Consider the following 22,767-nt stretch of genomic DNA (forward strand, 5'->3'; position numbering starts at 1 on the left):
GTTCTTATGTTCTTGCAATTCACGGTGGCAGCAATGCTTCTGGATCCCATGTGCTGGGAAGCGCAGGTGAAGAGCGCGGATCCTGCTCCGGGTTTTCGCATAAGAGGCATCAGGTGGGGCCCCTTCTGCCTCCAGGTCTCTCCCCTAGTTTTAGGGGACGAGGCAGGCACTCCTTTCCCGGAGCAAGTCGGAGCTTCGCCCCAGAAATTCCTCCGTTGCGCAACCTTGCGCGCTTCCGGGGAGGCGACAAAGTCCGTTTTCTCCTCCTGCTGCTGCGCTTCTCTTGCCGCGCTCAGTGCGCAACGGCTGCCATCCCGAAAGCAGCACCAGCCCCGACTGCGCGCATCCAGCTGGAGAGGCCGTCGGACAAAGAGGTGCGGGGGACTGGACAGGGCGGGGCGCTTTGCTGGAAGTTGGCCCCTTTGTTTGATATGGGGGGCATTTATTTTTTATTTTTTTAAAGTTGCGTAGGGGCCTCACTCCCGTTATTTGGGGAGCGCGGCTTATTTATCCCCCCCCCCAAGTGGAACGCCTGTAATCTCTCTTCAAGGCGCCGGGCGGAGAAGGCGGCTCCCCTCCATCTCCCTAGCTCTGTGCCTGACCAAGGGGGGGGGGTGGGGGGGTTCCGGGGCTGCTGCAAACGGCTTCGAAGCCACCACGCTGCAGGAAGTAAAAACTTCCTTGAGTCAAAGGGGTTTTCCAGAATCTGGACTCTGCCCTTCCGTCGCTAGGGCTCTCTGGACAGGGGCCAGGTCTCCGCCCGGGGAGCGAAGAGGAATCGAAGCCGGGGAGCCGAAGAGCTCTCGCACCCGGCCCCCATTTAAGCCCCAAGGGAGCAGTCTGCGGGAGGGGGGGGTCTGCCCGTGGGTGTAGCGGGGGGGGCAGCTGCCCCCCATCAAGTAAATCCATAAAAATACTGTACTGTACTTAGCTAACTGAGGTTCTGCACCCCTACCATAAAGCCTGCCCTCCAGCATCAATCGTGGCTGCGTTCATGGGTCTGCCCCCCAACATTTTAAGCTGAGCGCCGCTTCCTTCGCACCTCCAGACTGGGGCCACCCAGCACCTAAAGACGCTCCCCTCCCTCAGGTGGGCGGAAGGGGGACCTCCCCCTGGCCTGGCTCCACGAATCTCCCCCCTCCACGGAGCAGGCTGACCTGACAGTGCTCCGTGCAATAGAGAAGCCTGGAGCTGGAAGGGATCCCCAAGGGACATCTAGTCCAGCCCCTTGCAGTGCAGAAATCGCCGAACCTACAGGAGCTGATTTGTCTCCACCTTTCTCTCTGGTGCAACGCGCCCCCTTCCCGCCATCACCTTTGTGCTGAAAAATTCTCCTTGCTTATCGCCCCCACCCCAACTACTTATTCCCACCTCCTCCTCCATGAATTTGCCCAGTCCTCTTTCAAGCCATCCAGGTTGGTGGCCATCTCTGCCTCCTGTGGCAGGGAGTTCCACAGATTCATTGCACAGGAGGACTCTATTTGATTTGCCCTGAATCGTCCCACATTTGGCTTCCTGGGATGTCCTCACAGTGTTAGGAGAGAGGGAGGGAGACCCCTCTCTCTCCTCTTTCAGGCTCCCTCCAGGCAGACCCTGCCCTCTTCTCCTCCCTGAGCCCCCCCCCAATTCTCTCTCTTCTCCCCCCCCCCCCAGGTGCATCTTGTGGTTCCCAAGGAGGCGTCATGGCCAGCAGTAGCAGCATCGTGAATGTGTCCGGGGCGGAGGGCGCAGAGAAGACGGTGATCCACGTCAACATCACCCAGGAGTCTTCCCTCGGCTCCCTCCTCAAGGCCCTGGCAGCCTGGAGGAAGACCCCCAAGCCTCGCCCCAAGGACCCCCAGGGCCCCTCCGCCCCTCCGAAAAAGGCTGGGTGCAATGCGGAGCAGAAAGTGCTGGGGGTAAGGGCCAGCTGTGGGGTGGGTGGGGGGGAAGGAGGGGAGGGGCCCCAGGCTGTGAGGATGAGCAGGAAAGAGAGAAGGGTCTCTCAAGGGCCATCTAGCCCACACACCCCCACCCCGTGATGCAGGAAGGGGGCAGCTGAGCCTGAAGTGAAGGTGGGAAGTCTGCAGGTGGAGATCAGCAAAATCCCTCTCTTGCAGGAAGTTGCTGCCCTGATGCCAGAAGGGAGGCAGCTCTGGGGCTTGGGGAGCATTTTCAGAGCTGGAGGGAGTGGGACACATGCACACTGCTGGAAATAATAATAATAATAAATAAAAAATTTTTAAAAAATATTTATATGCTGCCCTCCCCGGCCAGAGCCGGGCTCAGGGCAGCTAACACCAATAAAATAAAATCACAGTAAAACATAATAGGGGGGGGGAAAGAGGGGGGGGAACCGAACCAATTTAAAATACAGGTTAAAATGCAATTTAAAATGCAGCCTCATTTTAAAATAGCTGATAAATCAAGACCATAAGGGGAGGGAAACATAAGGGTCAGACTGAGTCCAAACCAAAGGCCAGGCGGAACAGCTCTGTCTTGCAGGCCCTGCGGAAAGATGTCAAGTCCTGCAGGGCCCTGGTCCCTTGAGTGCCTGAGTGCTGGCTGCATGGAACTCTGTGCATGCCCAGAGACAGCCCCTCCTGGCGTGGCAGCTCTGAGAGGGACTTGAGTTGCTCTGTGGGGGTTGACTTGTGGGGCGGAGCATGTGCTGGACCCTGTCCCTCATTTGTCAGCCAGCCTCGTCTCTCTTGCATTGCAGGGACACAGATCCTGCTTGGACTGCTCACCATCGCCATTGGGGGTGTCCTGAGCCTTGGACAAGGGGCTGACGATTATGGCTATTGGCTATTCCGACCACTCTGGAATGGAGCTCCTTTCTGGTCGGGGGGCGTGGTGAGTCCTGTGGGGCTGAGAGGAGGCGCCGCTCCTCTGGAAGGGTGGGGCGGAGGTCCCCTTGGAGGCATCTGTTGGCCCTAAAAGAGCCTGCCTGGAGAGAAGGCGAGGGAGAGACGGGACTTTGTCAAATGATGCACAGCCTGGAGAAAGGGAACAGAGGAAGCTTTTCTCCCTCCTAATGCGAGAAGTGGACACCCAGGGAGGCTGAATGTCGGAAGATTCAGGACAGATCGAAGAAAGTCTTTCTCCACACAGCAAGTGAAGTTAAACTATGGAACTCACTTCCTCAGTAGGCAGCGATGGGCCCCATCTTGGACGGCTTTCAGTGGAGATGGACACATCCATTGAGGAGGAGAGGACTATGGATGACGATGAGCTGAGATGGCTCTGCTCTGCCTCCACCGTTCTGAAGACCAGTCCTCTTTTGTGGCCATCCCAGTTGGCGGCCGTCGCTGCCTCCAGTGGCAGGGAGTTCCATCGTTGAAATCTGCCTGAAGGATTTTCTTTGATCTGTCGTGAATCTTCCAAGCTTCCTTGGAGGGCCAGGAGTTCTGGTGCCACAAGAGAGGGGACAAGTCCTTTTCTCTGTCCTCTTCCTCCACGCCATCATAAATGTTCATAAATGTCTACCAAGTCACTTCAAACTCGCCTTTTCTCTAAACTTAAAAGCCCCCAATCCTGCTCCCTTTCCTCATTGGGGACTTACTCCACCTGCCTGGAAGTTTGGGCTGCCTTTACCTGAGCAGCCCAGGCAGCAGGTCCAGCCCACTTCCCCCGGGCTCAGGTGAGAGGCCAGGTGTTGTGTTTGCGGCCATGGGGGTGTGTCATTCTGGGCTGCGGAGCCATTGCAGGTGAAGGAGCACACCTGGCGTTGGACGGAGAGCAACCTCAAGGCCTCCGAATGGCGGTCGCTGGGGAAGGTGGGCAGGAGAGGAGGGGATGCCTGATTCTTCCCAGTTCCTCATTGGCAAGAAAGGGCAGGAAGCAGATGGTTCAGGCCGGTGGAGATATCGCAGAATCCTAGAGATATCATTATCATCATCATCATCATCATCATCATTATTATTTATTATTATATATTGATTTATATCCCCACCTGGCGGGACTCAAGGCGGCTCACAGCTAAAAATGAGAATGGCTAAAAACAGAGAAAAAGCAATGACTAGAAAAAAATCAAACGTTGATAGAATAAAACTGTATACATATATGAAATCTATTTAAGCCAATAAGCACCCCGGGGGTCATCTCTGTGGACCCTTGACCTTGGTGTTTCTCCCCAGCTCTTCGTGGCCGGTGTCCTCTCCGTTGTGGGCGACAGACGTGGTGGCCGCTGGGTAAGTGAGCGGGGTGGGGGCTGCTCTTCCATTGCAGGCAGGGGAGGGGGCTGCTGGGCCTGGGGCTGCTGCCCCCTTTCTCACGGCTGGGCCTCACTCTCCCTTCCCAGGTCCACCTGGCCACCTTTTCCCACCTGGCCAGCGTTGTCGCCTGCTCCGTGGCCCTGGCAGTCGGTGAGGCAGACTTGCCCCTCCTCAAGTACGATTCCTACTACTCTGAGGAATTGTGCAGGAACACCCAGTACAGGGACCGCTATGACCAGCCATGGGAGCCAACCGCCCGCATCCCTGCGGACAATGGCAGGGTCCAGCGGTGTGAGGAGATGATCCAGAATCTCTGGGTGAGTTGTCTGGCTCATGGTGAGGGGTAGACAGTGTGGCTTAGTGGTCAGAGTGCCACACTGGGACCTGCGAGAGAGCAGGGTTCAAGTCTTCCCACTCGGCCATGAAGCTCTCGCTGCCGTGACCTTGGGACAGTCGCTGCCTTCCCTCTGCCTCTCCTCCCTTCCTCGCAGGGCTGTTGTGGGGACTGAATGGGGAGGGGGAGAAGAAGGAGGTGGGATAAAAAGGCAGTGAGTCTGTGCATCCAAGTAGCCGTGAGGAGCATGGACACTGAAGTGAGGAGGGGAGAATCTACTGGATTCCTGGCATGATGGATCTTCTGTTTCCAGACCTTGGTTGCAATCCATGCAATGGGTGGGGGCTTCCTGTATGTCTTGAGCTGCTCCTTGAGGGTGGGGGTGGTGTCACCCCTCTAGACCCCAAGGGAGCAGTTGCTGTTGTGGGGAGGGGGGAATGTGGCAAGGCTTCATCCTCACTCGTCTCCCTGCTTCCCCACACCCATCCAGAAAATTGCTGCTGGACTCAGGATCCTGCTGTTAGTCCTTTGCATCGGGGCTCTGGTGATCGCCGTCTTCTGCCTGGGCAACGGCCTCCGCCGGCTCTGTTGCTCCTTCCTGGTACTTGCACTGGGGGGGGGGGCAGTGGGTGGGAGAGAGGAGTGCTGGGCCCAAACAGACAGGACCTGATCCATGACGCTCTTGGTGCTCGATTGTGGGGAGAGGTCCAAAGTAGAAGTATTGGTAGACTCTCCTTCCTGGGAGGTCAATAATAATAATAATAATAATAATAATAATAATAATAATAAATTTATTTATACCCCGCCCATCTGGCTGGGTCTCCCCAGCCACCCTGGGTGACGTCCAACAAAGTATTAAAATACAGAGGTCTGTTAGACATTAAAAGTTTTCCTAAACAGGGCTGCCTTCAGATGTCTTCTAAAAGTCTGGTAGTTGTTCTTCTCTTTGACATCTGGTGGGAGGGTGTTCCACAGGGCGGGCACCACCACCAAGAAGGCCCTCTGCCTGGTTCCCTGTAACTTGGCTTCTCGCAGTGAGGGAACCGCCAGAAGGCCCTCGGTGCTGGACCTCAGTGTCAGGGCAGAACGATGGGGGTGGAGACGCTCCTTCAGCAGAGGGTGGGGGCCCCCTGCCAGGGATCCTTCAGCTGTGATCCCTGCATTGCAGGGGGGGATGACTGGATGGCCCACAGGGCCCCTTCCAACTCAGCCCTGTCCCCCAAATTGTTTAGGGCTCTCAAAACCTGTGCCTGGCTGTGGGCAGGTGGGGGCACTCCCTGCCCTCCATCCCAGCTCCCAGCCGCTGTGCTCTGCTTGGCACCAGCTGCAGCTTCTGGGCAGCTTTGGGGTATCAGGAACTGCAGGAGCCCGACTGGGATGTGTCCAGTGCATGGCCTGGCCCTTCTGCCATGGCTGACCTACAGCTGACCAGGGTCTTAAAAGGTCGCCTCTCATCACACTTTCTCTGCACGTAGATACTTGTGTGAAGGCACCTCGGCAAACGCTTTCAACTTGTTTAGCAGAGCTGCTGGGAAGCAGCAAAACGGCAACCTGAGTTAGTTTAGAGATGAAAACACTCAGTGTCAGTCTTTTCCTCAAACTGCCCTTTCTCCCACCTTCCAGGGTCGCTGTGAGAACTACAGCCCCCTTGAGGACCCTGACGTGCCCCCTCCATATGAGGAGCCGGCCAAGGAGGAGAATGTCGCCTGAGCCATGGGGCAGAAGGAGCCGATGCCTGCCTCTTGCCCCTTCCTCTTGCCCCCTTGCTTGCCTGGGTGGGGGGACCTTGTCCTGGCGAGCGAGCGGGGTGCTCTTCTCACCTGGAGCCCCCACCTGGTCCCAGGACTCAGCTGCTGAAACTCTGGCTGTCTCGCAGCTGCCCTTTCTTTCTCTCTGCATATCTGCTCATTCCAGCCTCTTCCGCAGTTGGGGCTAGAAGTCACCTGCTAGAAAAACACAAAGCAGGGGGAAGCCCCCCCCCCCCAGTCAAGGGGAGGGGCAGGCAGGCAGAGTCCTCTTCTGCCGTTTCCAGCAGAAATCCAGAGCCATACATGCCTTCCCTCTATCCTGGCTGCAGTTGGGCTCTGAGCTGCCACTTCTGATCTTCCCTGGAAAGGGCTTCCCCGCCTGGTCCTTTGCCACTTCTTGATATTACGGTACTTGTTCAAACTTCTTCTTCTTCCACAAGCCCCTGGTTTCCAGGGGGTGACAGATGCTGCCTCTCTGCTTGCTGCTTGATTTGTAACCAATATATTCTCTAATAAAAAAAATTATTTCTTCTCCTGGGAGTTTTGCTCATTTGCTTCCAGTCCCTTTTCCAGGAATGCCAGAGGTGGCTCTTTTCGCAGTTGCTGGCTCTGCCGTAAGAACCTGAGAAGAGCCTCCTGAATCGGGCCAAAAGGGGCCCACCTAGTCCAGCAGGGGCCACACAGGGGCCCATTGTGGGAAAGGCGCAAGCAGGACATGAGCACAACAGCAGTACCCCATCTGTGGCGCTTGCTGCCACTGCAATGGCTTTCAAAGAGGATTGGACAAATTCCTGACAGAGGTGAAGGCAGTCTAGGGCTGGATGCCTTGGAATGTCGCCTCTGTGTCCATTCTTACATGCAACGTGGCGCCAGTGCCAAGGGGCACATCCTTTGGCCTTCCTCCTGGGTGGGGCAGGTCTTTCTGTTGCTTTGCCTGCCTGGATGGGGCTCCGGGGTCTCTTTCCTCCTCTGGCCCAGAAGGAGGAGGAGAAAGAGGAGGCTCCTGGCTGGCCGGTGTTCTCTGTGTGTGCTCAGAGGCACACACTTTGTGGAGAACTGAGGGAGGCTCTTGCCTTGCATGGGGAGGATCGGCTGAGGAGCCCCCCCAGACAGGGGCAGTCCACAACAGGGACTGCCTGGCAGGACTTGGAGTGGGGATGAAGCCCCCCCAACAACCCCCTGGCTGCTGCTGCCTCCTTGCCAGGGCTTTCTGGACTCCTAAATTATGTTGTTACAAAAGCAGTGTGCCTGCCCCTCTCTCTGCTGAGTGGTGGCAAGAGCCCATGGGGTCCCAGGCACACACGCAGGGTCTGTGTCCCTTTGGAGAATGGAAGACACGGTTTATTCACCTATCTACGCCTTCAGTCCAAGATGGATCTCAGCTCTCCCACCTCCTCCTCCTCCCCAGAACACCCCCCTCTCCCAGAGCAGTTACCCTGGCAGCCTTCCAAATCCCTGGTCTTTGTCCACCCCTCAAGGCAAGAGGGAAGGTGTTCTCTTGCACAGTGGTACCTCGGGTTAAGAACTTAATTCGTTCTGGAGGTCTGTTCTTAACCTGAAACTATTCTTGACCTGAAGCACCACTTTAGCTAATGGGGCCTCCTGCTGCTGCCTTGCTACCGGAGCACGATTTCTGTTCTCATCCTGAAGCAAAGTTCTTAACACGAGGTACTATTTCTGGGTTAGCAGAGTCTGTAACCTGAAGCCTCTGTAACCCGAGGTACCACTGTTAACGGTCTGCTGTTCTTTTCTCTGTTTCCATAGCTCAGCCAGGTTGGTTTGCATAAGCCAGCCTACGAATTCCCTGTCTGGCACAGCTCTGCACGTTATGTTTTATCCATATCCCCATAATCAACATCCTAGCATTTATTCACTCCCATTGGATCTATAATAATATTACCGTAAAGGCATTTCTACCCGATCTCTTCAAGCTCCAAGAATCTCAAAGTGGTGCACACGGATTCTCAAAGTGACCTTTTTCATTGGAGGTTTTTAAGCTTCAGTTGGCTGTCCGTCTTCCAGGGATGCTTTAGCTGAGGTTTCTGCATTTGCAGGGGATTGCATTGGATGGCTTTTCTGGCCAAGGGAAGGAATAGCTCAGAACCAGCCAAGAAATAAAAACAAAACCTGCTCTGAAGGGAGAAAACACTAAACAACCACCACAAGCAACACATCGGCTAATATGACATACTGTATATTGTTTCAAAATTCATAAACAGAGAACAAAATATGTGCATGGAGTCACAAATTAATGGGAATTGTATAAATGTTCCATAAACAGAAATGGTAGAAGTGGTAAGTAACTTAAATGAGCGCTATAATGAAGGCCGAATGCCTTTCCACCGTCCCTATCCTCCCAAAGTGAGATGATGGGCGCTCTGAACGCCGCTAGGCTCTTCCACGCACAGCAGCAGACAGGACAGGACAGTTCTTCGCGGATACTTCGGGAAGAAACATGTATGTTTTCTGTTTATGAATTTTAAAACAATAGATGTTATTTTATTAGCCGACGTGCTGCTTGTGCTTGTTGTTTAGCGTGTTCTGTTTTGCAGGGATTTTCTGAAGGGGGGGGGCGGAGAGGGGGGTGATCTGGGTGCGCCCGGCTTTGCACGGGTTAAAAGGAACGGAGCGGGATTCCTAGAGAGGGCAGGAGAGAAAGGTGGGGGTGGGGCCAGGTCCCTCCCTCCCTCCCAAGTCACTTCCTGCAAGCGGTGGGCGGGGGGCCTCTTCGGAGAGCTGGTGAGTCTCCTTCTCCCCCCTCCCGGTGCATTAGGGGAGGGGGTCCCAGGGCTGCGGGGGAGGGGGCATGGGGGGCTGTTCGGCTCATGCATGCTGGGGACCCCCAAGTTTGGCAGCAGAGGGGCCTTCCCCTTCCTCTCTGCAGAGCCAGGGCGGGGGCACTTTGCAGGAGGTCTGCAACTATGTTCCTCCTGTGTATCGATGCGCTGCTCGCGGGCACGAAGGTAAACCCGAACCCGTTTCAGATGTATAAACCAGTCACGTTTGGCAATAGAGGTTGCAGCCAGACGGAAACATTCAGGTGTCCAATGCACCCAAACAATAAACACAACCTGACCTGTGCAGAAAATGAATAAGGAATGCATGGATGGGGGCATAGCTGTCAACTTTTCCCTTTTCTTACGAGGAATCCTATTCAGAACAAGGGAATTTCCCTTAAAAAAAGGGAAACGTTGACAGCTATGCATGGGGGGCTCCTAGCCAGGATGGCCAGTCGGAGACAGGGATGCTTTTGAATCCCAGTTGCTGGGAAAGCCGCAGGCAGGGAGAGAGATGCTCTTGGGCTCGGATCCGCCTGGTGGGCTTCCCGGAAGAGGCCCCTGTGGGAACAGATGAGGGGACTCAATGGAGCCCCCTTGGCCTGATCCTGCAGGTCTCATCTTCTGTTCTGATGTTCCTCCAGATGCAAGCGAAATCTCTGTTGCTTCTGCTCCCCCAACCCCTTCATCAGACAGGAGTGTCATCCAGACTCTTGGGTGACACACGTGTGCCTGTTCAGACATGCAACCTCTCAGGTGTCCAGACACCTCACTCTGAGGGGGTGGCTCCTAGCAACTCCCAGCATCCTTAACAAACTACAGTTCCCGGGATTCTTTGGAGGAAGCCAGGGCTCTTTAAAGGGGTCTGATCCTGCTTTGCAGATGCAGTGCAGATGAGGGGTGTGTGTGTGTGTTGCCTTTTTCTTTTCTTTTTGGAAGAACTTTTAATTGAGTTTTATAAACAAGGTTTGTAGAAGGAATAAAGGACGCAAATAAATAGGCCAAGTCTTATCATGTCATTTGTGTATCACAAAAATAGCAAAATAGATTTGCAGGGATATCTGCAACATTATTAGTGGTCAATGTTTGAGTTGTAGGTTTGTGAATTGGTTTAAACAGAAACAAAGGGGAAACTGAGTTAACAGATAACAGTCAACAGCCAAACACCTAGTCAAGAGCCTTTGGGTTTGTGCTTTGGTTAAATGTGAGTAATAGTCATTTTTCTTCTTATGTTACCAAAGAAACAACATAAAGAGGCGGTATGGTAGACATTGTCAAATATCTGAAGGGCTGTCACATGGAACAAGCTTGTTTTCTCCTGCTCCAGAGGGCAGTATTCGAATGAATGGCTTCCAGTTAAAAGAAAGGAGATTCCAAACTAAACATCAGGAATTATCTTCTGGTGGAAAGAGCTGTTTGTCAGTGGAGTGGTCTCCCTTGGGAGGTGGTGGACTCTCCTTCTTGGAGGTTTCTAAGCAGAGGTTGCCTGGCCATCGGTCATGGATGCTTTAGCTGAGATTCCTGCACTGGCGGGGGTTGGACTGGATGACCCTCAGGGTCCCTTCCAACTCTACAAATCTATGATAAAGTGTTAGTCTCTTGATGAATGTGGGAGGGAGGTTCAAAGCAAAGGTAATACTTTATGTTTCAATTTAAATTCAGATCAACCAGATTGAGCCAAATTCTCAAAAGTCTGCAAATTTGAACAAGCTCCAAGCCTGTTTCTTGATTCTCTCCACGTACCTTGAGGCTATTTTCCCACATGCTTGAAGCTTTAGGCTTTGTACTGGATGTTGTTTTGCCTATTCTTCCTCCTGCTGCTGCATTTCTATGATTCTAGTAGGCTTTATCTTTTTCCCATGCTGGAGGCTTCATTAGTGTAGTTGTTTGTTATTATTATTGCTGTTGTTACCACTGTTCCATTTGTTACCCAGAGCAGCTTACAACCATTTAAAAATATTTTTAAAAGTCAAAACAAATAACAATCAGAGGAATAGGCTGGGTCCTGAAAACACATGTCTCCGTTGTCAGAGGCCTTGGGAAAGGGGAAGGTGCCTGGGGTGCCTCTGTGGGGAGGGAATCCCCCAATGGGCGTCCTGCCCCCAGGATGCGCTCTCTTGGGCCACCCCACCCAAGACTCTCAAGGGGGTGAAGCTACCAAGAGGGCCCCGTCTGCCAAATTTCACAGCCAAAGGGTCTGTAGCCAAGAAGGTGGTTCTTCACATATCTGGGGGCCAAAGTGAAGTCCTCCTGTGAGAACTTTGAATTGGACCTAGAAATGAAGGGACCACCAATGCAGCTGTTTTAAAACAGGAATTAAATGTGTTCTCAAGGGTTGTAATGGGGGTGGGATTCAATGAGGAGGGGGAGACCCATGGGTGCTCCTTGGAGAAAAAGGGAGGAAAGAAATGCCCTTCATAAAGAAAGGGAACCCAGCCAACAATCTGGCTTCTGCAATTTGGAGCGTATTCTGAACTGTGCTGGGCCCGGGGGTAGCCCAAGTAATGCGGTCCAGGTCCATTCCTGAATCCAAGGGTTCCATGAGGAGTCAGTCCGACAGGGCCAAGGCACGACACGAGGCAGGAAACCAGGCAAGGTCAGGCACAGGATCACAGGCAGGATCTGGCATACAGCAACGTTGCTCCCGCAACCTGGGGCGGGGTCCGACAGCCTTTTATCTTTGTCAGGTTAACGGCCGGTCCTGATCCCCCAGCGACTCACCTCCCTGTTTCGCCCAAAGGCAAGCACCCCTCCTGCGAGTACTCAGGTCTCTTCTTCTCTCAGACCTCAGTCTCTGCAGCTTGGGAGACGTCGGTGGGTTACTAGACCCAGGGGCCACCTCAGCCTCCCCTGACCCAACCGGTAGTGGAGCAGCTGTAAGTGATGGCCCAGCTGGAGGCAACGAGGTCATCCCCGCATCTGGAGCCAGGGCAGGCTCAGGCCCCTGACTCGGCCCAGCTGGAGTTTGTTGCAGGGGAACCTGTGCAGACTGGGACTCTTCAGGATCAGGCCCCAGACTAGGTTCAGATGCCGCCTGAGGCAAAGGATCTGGTGTGGACTGAGACTCCTCTGGCTCCGAGTCCGAGCCCGAGTCCCAGGCCATCACATGAACCATCTTCAAGAGCAGTTCCACACAGAGGGCATTGCGATGATCTTATCTGATCCACAGCAGAAAGTACCCTGGCCATGTCATCTCTGCTCCAAGGGGACAGTGGTGGGCAAACTAGCCAGACCTGGAAAGGGACACTCAGTGACCATTCTGGATCCAGGAATACCCCCAAACATATATGGCTGCGTGTGGGTTAAGCTATGCAACATTAGTAGTAGTAGTAGTAGTATTAACCTGCTGTTTATCCTAAGTACCCTGGGCAGACAACCACATTAAAGCGCAATACTAAAAATAGTTTAAAACTTACAACCACAGAAAGGAGAGCCCTTCTTTACTTGCTTTCTAGCGCTGCCCTTTGGCCTCACCTACTTGGCCCTCATGGGGTGGGGTGGATAAGGAGAAAGGAAAAGAGACACCTCTGAAGTCGTCTGTCTTAAGAACTCCGCAGGTTCTAAGTGCTAGAAAATGAGGCAGAAGGAGGAAAGAAATTGGCCCTGAATTGGGGGAGGGGGCAACCCTGGAGAACCCCAGGATTCGGAAACCCACATTTTAGGAGGGCTAGAGTCTCTTCTTCCTTTTTGTGTTGAAGAAATCTCAGAATCTGTGATGTGGTGGAGTCCAGGCCTGGTTCCTAGCAGGACGCAGCCATGCTTGTTCAGAGAACATTTCCCTCTCCTGACAGTGTATTTGCTTTGTAGGATTTGCAGAGCCAGCAGTTCAGGCAGTTTTGCTTCCAGGAGGCCAAAGGACCCCAAGAGATTTGCAGCAGGACTCTACCACCTTGACCATCAGTGGCTGAAGCCAGAAAGGCACACGAAAGCCCAGACGCTGCACCTGGTGGTCTTGGAGCAGTTCCTGGCTGTCCTTCCACCACAGATGGAGAGGTGGGTGCGGGAATGTGGAGCGGAGACCAGTTCCCAGGCGGTGGCCCTGGCCGAAGGATTCCTCCTGAGTCAGGCAGAGGAGAGGAAGCAGGCAGAGCAGCAGGTGAGAGAGACTTCCCTCTGGAGACTTCCAAGGGCCTCTGAATGGTATGAGAGATGCATCATTTTTTTGTGTCTGCCACCCTTTTTCTAATCCTGCTCCCTGTTCTCTTTTTGGAATCTTGGTTGCTCTTTCAGGGAAAGGATCCATTTGCAGAAATGGGCCCTGATTGCTCTGAGGCAGAGAGGGCTGCATTGGACACCAGAGAGAGGCCGCTGGGTAAGGAGGAAGGAGTTTCTTCTCTACTTAGCCCACATTCTTTGGGTTTTGAAACGAATCTCTTAAGTCCTTTTAATCTTTTTGGAGAACACGCTTGATGGCCTGTGAGGGACAATGGAGCCAGAGCAGAGTGTGGGGCTGCAGTGCCTCTGAGGCTCCAGCAGAGGGCGGGAGCCTCTCTCTGTCTCTGATTGGCTGCCAGCCCTTTTGGAGGGAAATCCAAGGAGCCCTTTCTGAGGGAAAGAGTTGGGCAGGGCCTGATCATAGAGGGGAAGTGAGGATTATAAAATAATAATAGTAATTGCTATTATTCAGAGAGGCTCTGTCTGGGGGAGAACTGGCTCTGATCCGAGAGGAGAAGGAGCCTCGCAGCAGCTTAGATAGGAAGACGACCCAGTGGAGGGTCTGGGGAGAATATGGAGACAGGAATTAATCTGGAGGGCTGAGTCTGAGGCAGGAGAGGGAGGAGCTGTGGGAAGACGGACTAAACCAGGGTCTCCTTCCAGTCAGGAGGGGAGAGATCTCCTAGGAAAAGGAGACCCCCCCAAACCAAGAACAAGGGCTGAGAGGATCCCCTGGGTCTGTGGGAAATCCCTCAGGGTGGCTAAGAGAGAGGAGGGCAGACAAAAAATGCCCCTCGCTCAGGAACCAAAGTATTAGGCTGAGAAGGAAGCTGTGCTGCATTAAAAGTCATAAATAAGTAAAGAAACGAGAGAGAAGAAACAGAAACCGAGTATAGCCTTTTACCTATGGTAGAAACCTGAACATTTAACTGAATTGCAAGTGAGCTTTTAGCAACTGAAGTTTAAGAAAAGCTGTGCATATACTTTAGTGACATCTTTATATTTAGTTTACGTAATAACTTTTATTTGAAAGGACATATCTCCTGACCCGAATTTCCCCCCACAAACCTCTTCTTTTTGTTCAGCTCCTTCCTAAGACTCTAAATCATTTACGTTTCCCCTCATACAAGATACTCACAAGGTAACCTGTGGGAAATTGCAGAAATTCGTGTAATTTGCATACCATGAGGTGGGTCTGGTATATTTAATGGGGGGCAGTTAGTGGAGTGAATCCACTCCTTTATTAGTTGATGGTCACTGGTGGGATCCAAGAGCCCAAAGCAGGGTGCACCAATTTTCACATAACTAAAATATGAAATGGCTGCCAATGTCCAAATGCCCTCGGCACGTGAGGCTTTTTCTGTGGCCCATCTCTCATTCGCCATGCACAGCTCCACCTCTGACTTCTCATTCACCTTTCTGTCTCACAGATGGCGGAGGGATTCTGGCAAGACCGCCTCATCCATCTTTTCTTGGTGGCGGAGGAGAAGTCGCGGCTGTGGAACCAGATGAGGTGGGGAGAAGGAGCATTGGGGGGGGGGAGAGGCTGAGAGACGGGGCAGCCAGATTGCCTCTGGGCCTGAATGAATCTCCTTCTCTTGGCTTCTGCCCTTAAAGGCTTAAAATGCCATTCCAGATGGCTTATGTGCTGAGAATAAGGAACAGCCACCTCATCTTAACTAGCCTTCTAAATGTCACTAGTATTATTTGTCACTAACTACAATTTTATTTCTATATTTGTTGAATGCTAAAATAGGCTTCTGAGCAGCTGACAACACGGAAAAAACAGTGGCCAGGATTCATCTAACCATCTCCCTTAGTTTCACACCAGAGATTTCCCTTCCCCATGCCCCTGTGCACCCATTGACTTTGGGGCATCAGGACAGTTTGCTCACCCCCACCCCCACCCTTGCACAGGGAGAGAATACTTGATTTGAATAACACAATGTGGAGTTCCCATTTACAACAACATTAACACACTTCATTCAAATACACAGTAAAAGAACTCCATTAAGATGTTAAAATAAGCATCCATGCTTAAAATGTGCAGCAAAACAACCCCATTAAGGCAATGCAGCAGTTACCAGGCAGAAAACAACAGAGCAATGTGTAGTAGATGATGTTTATGCTGTTTAAGAGGGCGACATTTCCCTTTTTCTTGTAGGGTTCTGTTTGCTTTGAAGATGTAGCTGTTCGTTTCACAGACGAGGAGTGGGCATTGCTAAATCCTGACCAGAGAGCTCTGCATAAGGAAGTCATGGAAGAGAATTGTGGGATCTTGGCCTCTCTAAGTAAGGCTCTGTGTTGGATCATGATATCTGATTTGAAATTCAGTACGTATCTCCTTGTGAGACAGCTCCAAGATTTTGATGTAGCTCAACAGCACCACCTACAGCACCTGGGATTCTAATAGCACCACAGCTCACCTGGAATGGAGGACTATCAACTGTTTGGCTGTGTATAGTCTTCCTCCATTTATGTCTTTTTAAGCAATGATCAGGCTGGTCTGAACTAACCTGGCCTTTTTAAATGTAGGATTCAGAGTAGTGAGGGAAGTTAACATAGCTTCAGTCAGGTTTTACTAAAAAGTGATAGAAAAAAAAATAAACAAAGAGAAGACTGACAGTGGAGATGTAGCAGATTCCATGAATGGACCAAACAAAACCCATCTAGGAGAAGATCTAGGCTTTTCAAATTTCAGATTCCCGTTATCTAGGGCTCCATTTCTTCCTGAGGTTCTAATCCATTTTTCCCCCTTGCAGGTGACGATAAATGGGAAATTGAGAACCAGGGAGAATATGACAAAATACACACAGTGGATAAACCATATAACTATTTGGAGCGTGAAGAAATCTTCAGTCACAGCTCCCATTATACTTCTCATCAAAGAAATCCCATTGAGAAGAAACTCTATCCATGTTTGGAATGCGGAAAGAGCTTCAGTAAAAGGGCTCACCTCTCAGCCCATCAAAGAACTCACACTGGAGAGAAACCTTATCAGTGCTTAAAATGTGGAAGGAGCTTCAGTCGGAACTACCACCTCACAGCCCATCAAAGAACCCACAGTGGGGAGAAACCATATCAGTGCTTGGAATGTGGAAAGAGCTTCGCTCAGAAGTTAAGTCTTACAACCCATCAAAGAATTCATACTGGGGAAAAGCCATATAAGTGCTTGGAATGTGGAAAGAGCTACATTCAGAAGTTCAGTCTCACTTCCCATCAAAGAACTCATACTGGGGAGAATCCATATCAATGCCTTGAATGTGGGAAGAGCTTTCATACAAGCACAAATTTCCGTCGACATCAGAGTATTCACCGTGGGGAGAAACCATATCAATGCTTGGAATGTGGCAAAAGCTTTATTCGGAAATCTCATCTCACTATCCATCAAAGAATTCACAGCGGTGAGGAACCATATCAGTGTTTGGAATGTGGAAAGAGCTTCACCTGGAAGGAAAGTCTCACTTCGCATCAAAGAATTCATACAGGGGAGAATCCATATCAGTGCTTGGAATGCGGAAAGAGCTTCTGTAAGAGGGCCAATCTTACGGTCCATCAAAGAATTCATACAGGTGAGAAACCCTATCAGTGCTTGGAATGTGGAAAGGGCTTCACCCAGAAGGAAAGCTTTAATTTCCATCAAAGAATTCATACAGGGGAAAAACCCTATCAGTGCTTGGAATGTGGAAAGAGCTTTGGTACAAGCGCTTACTTTGTTCAACATCAAAGTATTCACTGTGGTGATAAACGGTATCAGTGTTTGGAATGTGGAAAGAGATTCACTTGGAAGGAAAGTCTCACTTCCCATCAAAGAATTCATACAGGGGAGAAACCATATCAGTGTTTGGTATGTGGAAAGAGCTTCAGTAAGAAGGCCAATCTTACTTCCCATCAAAGAATTCATACAGGGGACAAACCTTACCAGTGCTTAGCATGTGGAAAGAGCTTCAATCAGAGAACCCATCTGACAGCCCATCAAAGAATTCATACAGGGGAGAAACCCTATGAGTGCTCAGAATGTGGAAAAAGCTTCAGTCGGAAGGAAAGTCTCACTTCACATGAAAGATTTCACAGAGGGGAGGAACCATTTAAATGTTTGCAATGTGGAAAGAGCTTCAGCCGGAACGCTCATCTCACTTCACATGAAAGAATTCACAGCGGAGAAAAACCTTTTCAGTGCTTAGAATGTGGAAAGAGCTTCAGTCGGAAAGAAGGTCTCACTTCCCATCAAAGAATTCATACAGGGGAGAAACCATATCAGTGCTTGGAATGTGGAAAGAGCTTTAGTCAGAGGTCCCATCTCACAGCCCATCAAAGAACTCACAACGGACAGACTCATGGAATCATATTATTGTAGAATTGAAAGGCACCTTGGGCGTCATGCAGTCTAACCCTCCTTAGTTGAGGAAACTCAACTAAAGCATCCATTGCAGGTGGCTATCTGCTTAAAACCTCTAAGGAAGGAGAGCCCCCATCTTCTGAGGGAGTCCATTCCAATGTTGAACAGCTCTTATGATCACAAAGTTCTTATTTATGTGTCAAGGTAATCTCCTTTCTTGTAACTTGAATCCACCAATATTGATCCTATCCTCCAGAGCTGGTGAAATCAAGCTTGGTTCATTTTCCAAGAGACAGTACTTTAGATATTTGAAGATGTCTATCAAAACTCCTCCTAGTTTCCTCTTTTCCAGGTTTAACGTACCCTGCTCCTTCAACCGTTCCTCATAAGGCTTGGCTTCCAGACCTGTTATTACCTTGGTCACCCTCCTCTGCACACATTGCAGCTTGATGTATCCTTAAATTGTGGCTTCCAGAACTGGACACAGGACTCTAGGCGTAGTCTGACCAAACCAGAATAGAGTGGTACTACGACTTCCCTCGATTGGGACACTAGATTTTTGTTGGTAACAGCCTAGAATAGCATGAGGGTTTTTTTACCGCTGCATCACACTGTGGACTCATGTTAAGCTTGTGGTCTGCTATGAATCACCTAGATCCTTTCACATGTAATATTAGCAATCCAGGCGTCTCCCATTTTATCTTTGTGCAGCCTAAGTGGAGAACCTTATGTTTGACCTTATTGAAATTTCATCTTGTTGGTTTCAGCCCAGTTTCCCAACCTGTTAAGGTCATCTTGAATCCCGATTCTCTCTTCTTCAGTATTAGCTACCCTATTCCACCCCACTGGTTTGGTGTCCTTTGTAAATTTAACAAGCATTCTCTCAATTCCTTTGTCTGAGTCATTTATAAAGACATTGAACAAAAACAGGCGCAGGACAGAACCCTGTAGCACCCCAGTTATTCCTTTTTTCCAGGATGACGATGAACCATTAGTGGGCACTCTTTGGTTTTGGTCAATCAACCAGCTACAAATCCCGCATTTTACCAGCTTGTATACAAGAGGGTGATGAGCAATTTGGCAGTGCTGGTGAGTTAGCCATCAACCCTGAGCTCTTCCTTGGAGAAGCTGACAAACAATTCACGTACTTCCAAGAGCCTCCAACTTGCAAATTTGTGGTGCTCCTGGCTGCAGCTGTCTTCCTTGGCATGTCCAGGATGGTGGTGGTACCACCTTGAGCTCTTCTTGGTTTCTGCTGAACACACACAGGACATCTTCCAGAAAAGCCAGGAGTTCCCTCTGTGAGAAGGGTAGGTCAAAGATTCCTTTGCTGCTGTCCTCCTTTGATTCTTCAAAGTACATTCCGAGAGGATGCAAGGAGCAAATAATTGTATCCACGAGGAAGAATGAGTTTTGTGTTCATTGTACTCAAAGGTGGTTGGGAGCAACAGCAAGCACAGTTTATTTGCTTCGGCCAACTCCAGTTCTCATCTGCACATGTCTGACCCATGGAAGATGGCTTAGATTGAACCAAGATTCTGAATGACAGTGCAAAACCTGACATTTGTCCTTACTGAAATTCATTTACTGCATTTATATGCCGCCTTTTTCTCCAGGGAGCTCCAGGTGGTGTCACACGGTTCTCCCCCAAGCTCCTTTAATCCTGACAATAACCTTGTGAAGTAGGTTAGGCTGTGAAGCGGTGACTGGCCCCCAAGGTCGCCCAGTGAGCTTCATTGCCAAGTGGGGATTTGAACCCACTTCTCCCAGGTTGTAGCCTTGACACACTAACCACTAAACCACACTTCCTCTCTAATGAGCCTCTCTGAAAATGTGCATGTGTGTGCATTTCCTTAAAGTTTGCCTGTGATGTTGTGGTGTTTGTATAAGTTGTATACACATGTAATTAATATAATAATGGTAAGTACAGTATAATAGTAGATTTAAGGTAGTGTTAGGTAGGGAGATGGGGAGAATGAATTTGGAATGCTGGGGGTGAGAGGTGATTGGACGAAAGTTTTAAGGGGGATTTGAATAACTACAACATAACAAAAGTAGTGATGTACAATAAATATACAAGATCTAAAAGAGAGATACAAAAAATCAACAGCAAGAACCCCCCTCAAAAACTCCCAAGCCCAAGAGTTTGTTCAGCAGCCTCAGCTTTTGTAGCTGGAGTCAGTCCAGGCCAGGTGGAAAAGGCCTGCAAGGCAGAGAGTAGATCTTCCAGGACTCAGCCAATATGGTTTCTGGCCTCTTCAGCAGAGACAGTTGGAGGCTGGGGTGTGAGAGGGGTGGTAGTTGTGAAGCAGCGTTGGGTAGATAAGGAGTAGAGGAACAGCGTTGTTAATACACACAATCCGCTCTGATTTCTGCTACCGTTGATATGTGTTTTAATCCCCCAGGCATTTGCTGCCCCAGTTTAGGTGCTATTTTTTAGTGTTTCATACTTGTTGCTTTCTTAAATTGTGATTTTAAGGTGGGGGTATTTTGGAGGGGGGACGACGTTGATTTATGTAGGCTCCTTTGAGCTGGAAAGGTGACCGTGACATTGCCCCAATACTGAGGCAAAGGGAAGGGAGTTGCTGTGAAGAATGGGCAGGAGACGTCTCCCAGCGGAGAGCCAGAGCTGAACATTGTAGCCATGAATATCCTGGTTGCGTCCCAGATTCTTCTTTTCTTTGATATTGGGGGAGGGCTTTTCATGAGTCTGTTCCTGGCCACACACACACCAATTCAAAATCAGGGACAGGCAGGCTGGAGATGAATTTTTAAATTTGCTATCATTATTTAGCTGCATTACGGCCATATCTATTCCACTTTCCCCACAAGTGGTCAAGGAAGTATCCTTTTACCAGTGTTAATTTCAAGCCTTTACTTTAGTCTTCTGTGTCCTGTGGAAAGTCCTGCCACTAGAGATTCAATGGGTGCCTGCTGTGCCAGCCTTTTAATACTTGCTGAAAAATTTCCTCTTTTGCCATGCCTGTACAGGTAATTAAGAGTACAGTGGACACCTGGGTTGCAAACTTGATCCATGCGGGATGCACGTTCGCAACCCGCAGTGTTCGCAACCCGCAGTGGTGCATCTGTGCATGCACGGGTTGTGATTTGGCGCTTCTGCACATGCACAAAGCGCGATTTAGCACTTCTGCGCATGCGCGACTGCTGAAACCCAGGAGTAACCCGTTCCGGTACTTCCGGATTTCGGTGGCCCGTAACCCGAAAAAACGCAACCTGAAGCGTCTGTAACCCAAGGTATGACTGTACATCCCCCACAAGGGGCTATCGATGCTGGGGTTTTTAATTTTTTTTTTTACCTTATTTTAGACTTTTTATTATGTTATTTTTTTGGGTTTATATTGCTGTAAACCACTGTGGTATGTTTTATGATACATCTGTGTATAAATATTTAAACAAACAAGCAATTCTTTAAGGTAGTTTGGGCTGAGAGATAGGTCTCAGCTACTTTAGTAAAGAAGCAACGAATTGAATGCGTTTTAAACATGCAACACCTGATGGCACCAGAGAGCAGGAATGGTTTAAAACATTTCCCATTGCAAGTTTCTTCTTTTGTTTTCTTTCTGGCTTATTTATAGTGTTCTTTTCCTGTGTTTGGATCCACCCACAGGGACTGACTGTCCCAAGGTCACCCACTGAGCTTCGCAGCTGAGCAGAGACATTCTCTCTTTCCTCCAAGGTCTTCTCCCTCCTTCATATGACCTGTAATCTCTTCATCTTTAAACTAAATGAATAAAAAGAAATGATGGTTTCTGCCGCAAAGTGAACAGTTGCCAGGGTAACTTTGCAGTGTCCATGGTCACATCTGAAAGCAAGACCACAATAGAAGACATTCCTCAAAACAACCACATGCAATCGAAATAAAGTATTTCAGAAGTTCATGAAAAGATGGAGCCTTGCCCCAAAGACATCTGGCACAGTCCATGTACTCCTGGACTAGGACACCCACCTTCTAACCTGGAATTAAGCAACTGGTCACAGAAATCATATCACACCTGATATAAGTAAAAAAACCAGCTCCTTCTCCCTTATGGGGTACCCAAGAGCCCATATAGAGTCCTTTTGTAGGTTCTCTATTGGTAGGAGAAAATAACAGAGGCCAACCAGAGAATATTGAGAAGCAAAGCAGTTAGTAAGCCTGATCTTTACTAACTGTTGCAACAGGGTGCTCCCCCCACACACAAGGGGGGGGAGGGACCCCAAGCCGTGCAAGCCCTAATATAGACATTTTAAATTGCCCACCCTGGAGTCCAAGACCACCCCCAGAAACATCATAAATACATCGCAGAAAAGGTGGTCTGCAACAGAAATCTGAGTGCATTGTTTTTACCCTGTCTGCCAGGTTACCTGTTAATGGTCACTTGACTAGAGTACCTGTGGAGCCTGGCCATTCTTTTGTAATGATAATACTTAATTCCTGAGCCAGGTCACAGGCTCACCCTATTCACACCTTAAATGTGCCCTTAAAGCAGGATTTGTGAGGACAGAGACAATGGGGAGGTTTCTGCCTTTCCTTCGACTTTGTAGAGAAATATTTGAGGTGACTGAAAGAGTCAAAATGGCTTTAGGACTTTTCCTGTGGGTTTTGCACATGTGGTTTATATATTTATATATGTGTTTGCTTGGTACATTTATGAACATTTATTATATATATACAAGACCAAAAAATTCTTATAGCACACCCCTTAGCCTAGGCTGTCCTGTTCCTTAGGTCAAGAAATCTGAAGCTGGGGAACCTGGAGTGCCACTGAGATTTTGTACACACCTTTCATTTAAAGCACATTTCCCCTGGCACACACAACCCACACCTGAATTTATTTAATAATAATAATAATAATAATAATAATAATAATAATAATAAATTTTATTTATATCCCGCCCTCCCCAGCCGAAGCCGGGCTCAGGGCGGCTAACAACACTAAAATAGTGCAACATTATAACAATATTATAAAAATTAAAATCAAAATTGATGGCAACCATAAACTAAAGTTTTGTAAAGATTGCCAAAGGAGGGAGTCAGGCTGCGCCCTGACCAAAGGCCTGGTGGAACAGCTCTGTCTTGCAGGCCCTGCGGAAAGATGTCAAGTCCCAAGTCTCTTGTGACAGAGTGTTCCACCAGATCGGAGCCACAGCTGAAAAAGACCTGGCTCTAGTTGAGGCCAGCCTAACTTCTCTGTGGCCTGGGACCTTCAAGATGTTT

At 49.8% G+C, this 22,767-nt stretch overlaps 2 protein-coding genes across 2 annotated transcripts; both read left to right on the plus strand.

The window, feature by feature from the left end:
- The first annotated feature begins 218 nt into the window (after positions 1-218).
- Positions 219-6,810, plus strand: LOC308459836 (uncharacterized protein). The gene is made up of 7 exons (XM_080975573.1): positions 219-374; positions 1,654-1,898; positions 2,701-2,835; positions 4,119-4,172; positions 4,283-4,513; positions 5,021-5,131; positions 6,154-6,810. Exons 2-7 carry the CDS (start codon positions 1,683-1,685, stop codon positions 6,238-6,240), a joined length of 834 nt encoding a protein of 277 aa, XP_080831699.1. The 5' UTR covers positions 219-374; positions 1,654-1,682; the 3' UTR covers positions 6,241-6,810.
- A 2,164-nt stretch (positions 6,811-8,974) lies between these two features.
- LOC308459793 (uncharacterized protein) lies at positions 8,975-21,334 on the plus strand. The gene is made up of 6 exons (XM_080975490.1): positions 8,975-9,017; positions 12,863-13,151; positions 13,286-13,367; positions 14,641-14,723; positions 15,375-15,501; positions 15,973-21,334. The coding sequence occupies exons 2-6, from the start codon at positions 13,041-13,043 to the stop codon at positions 17,565-17,567; spliced, it is 1,998 nt and encodes a 665-aa protein (XP_080831616.1). The 5' UTR covers positions 8,975-9,017; positions 12,863-13,040; the 3' UTR covers positions 17,568-21,334.
- Positions 21,335-22,767: the final 1,433 nt, after the last annotated feature.

The sequence above is a fragment of the Podarcis pityusensis genome (assembly GCF_964106645.2).
Source record: "Podarcis pityusensis genome assembly, chromosome: 12".
In the NCBI taxonomy this organism is placed as follows: Eukaryota; Metazoa; Chordata; class Lepidosauria; order Squamata; family Lacertidae; genus Podarcis; species Podarcis pityusensis.